The sequence below is a fragment of the Cibotium barometz genome, chromosome 41 (assembly GCF_041138505.1).
Source record: "Cibotium barometz isolate CiBa-2024 chromosome 41, ASM4113850v1, whole genome shotgun sequence".
Classification (NCBI taxonomy): domain Eukaryota; kingdom Viridiplantae; phylum Streptophyta; class Polypodiopsida; order Cyatheales; family Cibotiaceae; genus Cibotium; species Cibotium barometz.
Window position 1 is genome coordinate 45,323,590 of NC_141086.1, and position 5,081 is coordinate 45,328,670.

General features: G+C 41.4%; 1 protein-coding gene across 1 annotated transcript; it reads left to right on the forward strand.

Annotated features, from left to right (window-relative positions):
* The first annotated feature begins 205 nt into the window (after positions 1-205).
* On the forward strand, positions 206-2,263 carry LOC147614994 (uncharacterized). Its single transcript, XM_086779834.1, has 2 exons — positions 206-385; positions 962-2,263. The coding sequence occupies exon 2, from the start codon at positions 982-984 to the stop codon at positions 1,579-1,581; it is 600 nt and encodes a 199-aa protein (XP_086635960.1). The 5' UTR covers positions 206-385; positions 962-981; the 3' UTR covers positions 1,582-2,263.
* Positions 2,264-5,081: the final 2,818 nt, after the last annotated feature.

Sequence of the window (5,081 nt, forward strand, 5' to 3'; positions counted from 1 at the left end):
TTGAAACACATTACAATCGTGAGAGGAGTAGGTGAGCGGTGATTGTCTGTACCAACGACAAATTACAAATTCTTGTAAAATAAAATCAAAGTTGATATATATAATTACAAAAATAGTGATTAATTAAGGATAATCAGCAATGACTAGCTTGATTTAGTAGAATATAATCCAGCAGTTAAAACATGCAGAGTTCGTAACAGTCAGGACTCAGACCTAGGAAACTGCAACGTACTTAAACGAGATAACCAGTAGTATTCGTAATTAAGCTGGAATTATAGAGTATTATATCCTAAGTAAGCTTCGAATTCTGAGCTTTGTTTCCACACCGAATAAAGCACATGGATGAAGGGCTGCAGCAACTGAGGCTTTGCAGAAGAGATTAATGGTGACGCGCATTCTTTATTATTATGTTTTTATTATTTTATTGTAGTTAAAGAAAGCGTAAATGGCTTATGGGTGTAAAGTTTTGCTTAGAGCTTAACTGTGTCGGCAGCGACAGTGGTCACGGAGAGAGGTTTGCGTAGGATTTTTGTGTACAATGCAAGAGAGATTAGTGATGGGTTTACCCATAACAAGAGCGCTCAGCAATGGGTTTATCGTCATTAAGAGAGCTGGCTAAGACCTTAATCTGAATGGGTTTGTGATTAGTGAGAGAATACAAGAGAGATTTACTGATGGGTTTAGCATTAACAAGAGGGCTCAGCGATGGGTATATCTTCATGAACAGAGCCGGCTAAGAGCTTAGTTAGATTGGGTTTATCATCTAAGACCCCGCTGACTTAAGTCCTGATCAGGGAGTACAGGAGGGATTACTGATGGGCTTGCCATTTAACAAGAGGCCACATCCATGGGTTTATCATCGTGAGGAGAGCTAGCTGAGAGCTTAGTTACAGTGGGTTTATCATTAATGACAGTTTAGTGAAGGGCTTATCTACATGCAATAGAGGTTTTGCTGCTGCAGGTTTTGTGTGGATTTCAACTATGAGTTCTGCAGGGACTGAAGTGGTGCCTGAGGTTGCAACCGAAATGGGTCCTAAAAGGTCACCCTTGATTGCATCTGCTTGTGAAGATGAAGGCCAGAAACCTCATCAAATCTGGCCTAGTAAACCCGAGTGCCCACCATCACCAAAGTATGATGCCATCTTAACAGTAAGGGAGAGCTACTATCCAAAGAGCAGCTCCTCCTCCTCATCATCTTCATGCAGCAACAGGCTACCACGGGTATTAGAAGAGAGTGAATCCTTCTCTTCCATAGAAACTACTGCCCTTGATGTCTCCAACACCTCTTCCAATGCCTCATCTGCCTCTTCAACAGAGGCTTCTCTCCACAGAGGTCTATTGAAGGGTGCTTATCATAGCCATGGTCGTGATAAGCGGAAGAAGGCGTTCGAGAGGAGATCTTTGATTTCCATGTTGTTGTGGCCCTTGAAGAAGCTCAGGGATGGGTATGTGAGCTGCATGATGAGCATGGAGGGCGCAGGCGATCTCTCTGGCATGGCCCAAGGGGCCACCTTTGCTACATCAAGCAAATACTTTGCCGACTTGCCATTGTCCAAAACAGACTCCAAGAACCATGGCTAGCAGGATGCATCACGTTCAATCTGTGAATGATGATCTATGGAAGTGTTCCTCACATCAACACATCTTCTATCAATGACGACTCATGCAAATCAAATGCTCCTTGGATCAGCAAGGATTAGCTTCCAAGGTTACCTAATCTCTATGGTTGCTAGTATTGTTGTTGAGTGATTACATAAATTAAGCATACCCTAATTACTATCTTAATGTTATAAACATTTCCCCATCTTTTTAATCCTTATATCTACAGTGCTAGCTTTTTTATGGTTTTTTGGCTAATTACTATTTTAAGGTGATAAACATTACCCCATCTTTTTAATCCTTATATCTACAGTGCTAGCTGTTTATTGGCTTTTTTAGCTACCTCATCACTGCTATCAAGCTAGTGATGGACAGAAGATTATCATGCTAGTGATGCCAAACAGAAGAAACAATTAGTGGTTGAGAGCTTTAAGGTTTGGCAAGGATCTTTATCAAGCAAGTTAAGGTCCCCACATGGCTTTCATTATACCATCCCAGAGGGCTCTACAAAGTCTTTTAGTCACCATATTATGTATCAAATTTATGCTGTGAGCAGTGGTTTTTTGGATTGTTCTACAAGCATGATGCCTTTCTTTTCAAAACATCTGCAAGTCTCACTTGTACTGTTTCAAACTATCCAGGGCCTCTCATGGTTGTTAACTAGTGGAGCTTCATGAGTATGTGCTTTTGATCTATGGTGGGCAGCTAGTGCCTTCTCTTAATTAGCTCTTTTCTGTCAGTAACTCTTGATTAATTAGTGATAGTCTATTGTGTTGTTATGGGCTAGTATGGTCCTCGTATTGCCTGCAGTTTTGGGGTGTCATGCATGGCATAGTTGCATGAACACTCCACAAGTGCAAAAAAGAAGAAGAAACAAACTGACATTTAGTGTATTTTGTACAACCAGTTACACAAAAAAAGGCTACAACCTTGATGAAAATCAATGAAATTTTTATATTTTTAGTTTAAAAAGCCCACAAATCAAGAAGAATTTGATTATGAAAGATGGGCCAATTGGAAAACTTGGGTAAAGAAAAATAATAATTAATTCTTGTATTTGCTGGACAACACACTGGTAATCAGAAATGTGACATGCTTGAAAGGGTTGTGGTATGGTTGTATCTACACTCTAAATTCATATTCAAAATTGTCTACATGTTTTGAAAGTGGTTAGGTTCTTAAAACTCTATTTGGCAATGCAAGGGCTAAGGTTGCAATAAATGGCCGGCTATCATCCCCATTTGTTCTCAAGTCAGGGCTGCCCTACAGCTCCTCTTGTATGCAACATCTGCCAATTCAGTGGGTTGGTTAACAGAAGATGCCATGCATAAACAAAAGCTCAGAGGTATCAAGCATACTCATGGTCAGAGATGACATACACCATGCCTTCAACAGTTTTGTCTGGCTTTTGGGTCTCATATTAATCACACTTTGAGCATAATCACACTTTGAGAGCTATTAGATCCGTGCTTGTGTACTTCCCAAGGGTGCCAAATCATTCACGAGGGTAGAGTTTTTAGACTGCTAGGAATACCAAGGGGCTTTGGAGTTGGTCAGCACCAGAAATGGCAGTAGGTAAAGATGGAGAGGGGTGCAAAACAGGGTATGGCATGTAGACTTGTGGTGCTTAAACACATCCTAATCCCCTTTTATACTAGATGGAACATCAACTGGGATAGAAAGCAGTTGAATTTCAGATTCCAAAAATATTGTCCAGGTTAATTCTCCTCAAATTGTCCTGTCTCATGTAGTTAATTCTTCTCAAGGCTCTCTAGAAAAATGAGAGGGTTAGTGAACTTGATATTGGAGATGGACTATAACGGAGATGTAGAGCTAAGCGAGAGACTATCCCTCATATCTTCTGTTTCTCACTGATTTCCCTCTTAGCGGAATCGCAAGACAATAGTGTGGGGTGATAGACCAATCGGGCAATGTTGTGGGAGACATATAGTCACCCACCAGAGTTTCTAGGTACAAACACCAACTCTCTAATGGTCACTGAGACATACTAAACACCACTCTGTTGAGCAAACCTTCACTCACACGCTCTCAGTTCTCACTCTGTATCTCTCCACAAACTATCTCACTCACTCCCTCATGCGTACACAACATGTTCAGCAAAACAGAGACATTGCATACTTAATACACTTAGTGTTGAGAGTAACATGGAAAAATAGTGAAATAGTAAGATTGCTCTTAGTTACATTCTGGAAGTGTTGCAAACTAAAACAGAGCAATTGTCTAACATAGACTACCATTTCCTGAGTACTAGCACTATAACAAGCTTCATGACACAGACTGTTAACTATCAGTTGAGACCATCCAATGACTGCACCCTTCATACATTCCTTCTATCCTAGTGTCTCTCTCTCTTTTTGTCTAATACCGTATTCACTCCTTCTCCTTCATCTATAGTGACCCGTTGCCTTTTTACGTTGAGTCTTCTTGTTCTTGGAAATGACTCTCTAGTGGATATAGTTCACCACCTCCACACGTGCGATACTGAGATGGTGCTTGTGACGTGTGGAGTGGGTTGCCTGCACCTCTTGCTGCCACTGAGCTACTGGGCGCAACACCTAGCCTGCCTAGTGCTTGAGCTTCTGCTCCTGAACTAGTTTCCCTGACAAATTTATCTTTGAATCTAATAAACATTTCTGGGGGAGTATGGTCCTCCGGAATGTATACATTATCTGAGTAGGTGGCGTGCTTTTGTATCCTCTTTAATTTTTCAGATTGTTCTTTTGAGCAACCCAGACCCCTGTTGTCGGTTTGTGGTGTTTTCTGATTAAAAACTTTTACCACCAGTCTGAGTGGGGTCTGCCCTAGAATTTTCTTTTCCACCATTGGTATGGGCCTCCACTTGACTTGTACAGCTTCTTCATATTCTGCTCGATTATCTGAAGGTGATCTTTGTTCCTCTTTCGCTTCCGGTTCTCCAGTGCCCCACTTTCAGAGATTGACACTTGTAGGTGGTTGCATTCTAGGCGGAAGCATCCTCCTTTCCGTCAGCGTCTATGAGAATAGGAATTGTGAGCATAGGTGTTCCAGAAGAAGAGGTTTACTAGTAAGCATGGATTTTATTCTGCCTCCATTCTAAAAATATGGTGGTAGCTCTTTGTTAGCTCTCAGCAACTTAGAGAACATCACATGTGAAGCTTCAAAGAATGGATTGTCCAAGCTGGCCCATAGAACTGTTGAGCTATTGGACCAATTGGCCTTTCAGGTGCTTATTCTCTTTGTGTAGGGCTTGGTTGGTGTCATGTAACTTCTAGACCTCAACCAATAGCTTTCCGTGCTCCTCTTTGGGTACTTTGGGACGACAACATTTTCGTGCTTTCTATGGCTAGCTCAGTGTTGGCCTTTACCTTTGCGAGTTCTTCTTGGAGTCTGGTCACTTCTTTCTTTGCTTCCCTTAGCTCTAACTTCCATTGTAACCTTGTTTTTTGGGTTTGTTGTACCCTTTCTGCCACTTGCTTTGCTTC

Excerpts from the sequence above, each read along its gene's own strand:
- LOC147614994 (XM_086779834.1), top strand. The coding sequence starts at position 982 with ATGAGTTCTGCAGGGACTGAAGTGGTGCCTGAGGTTGCAACCGAAATG.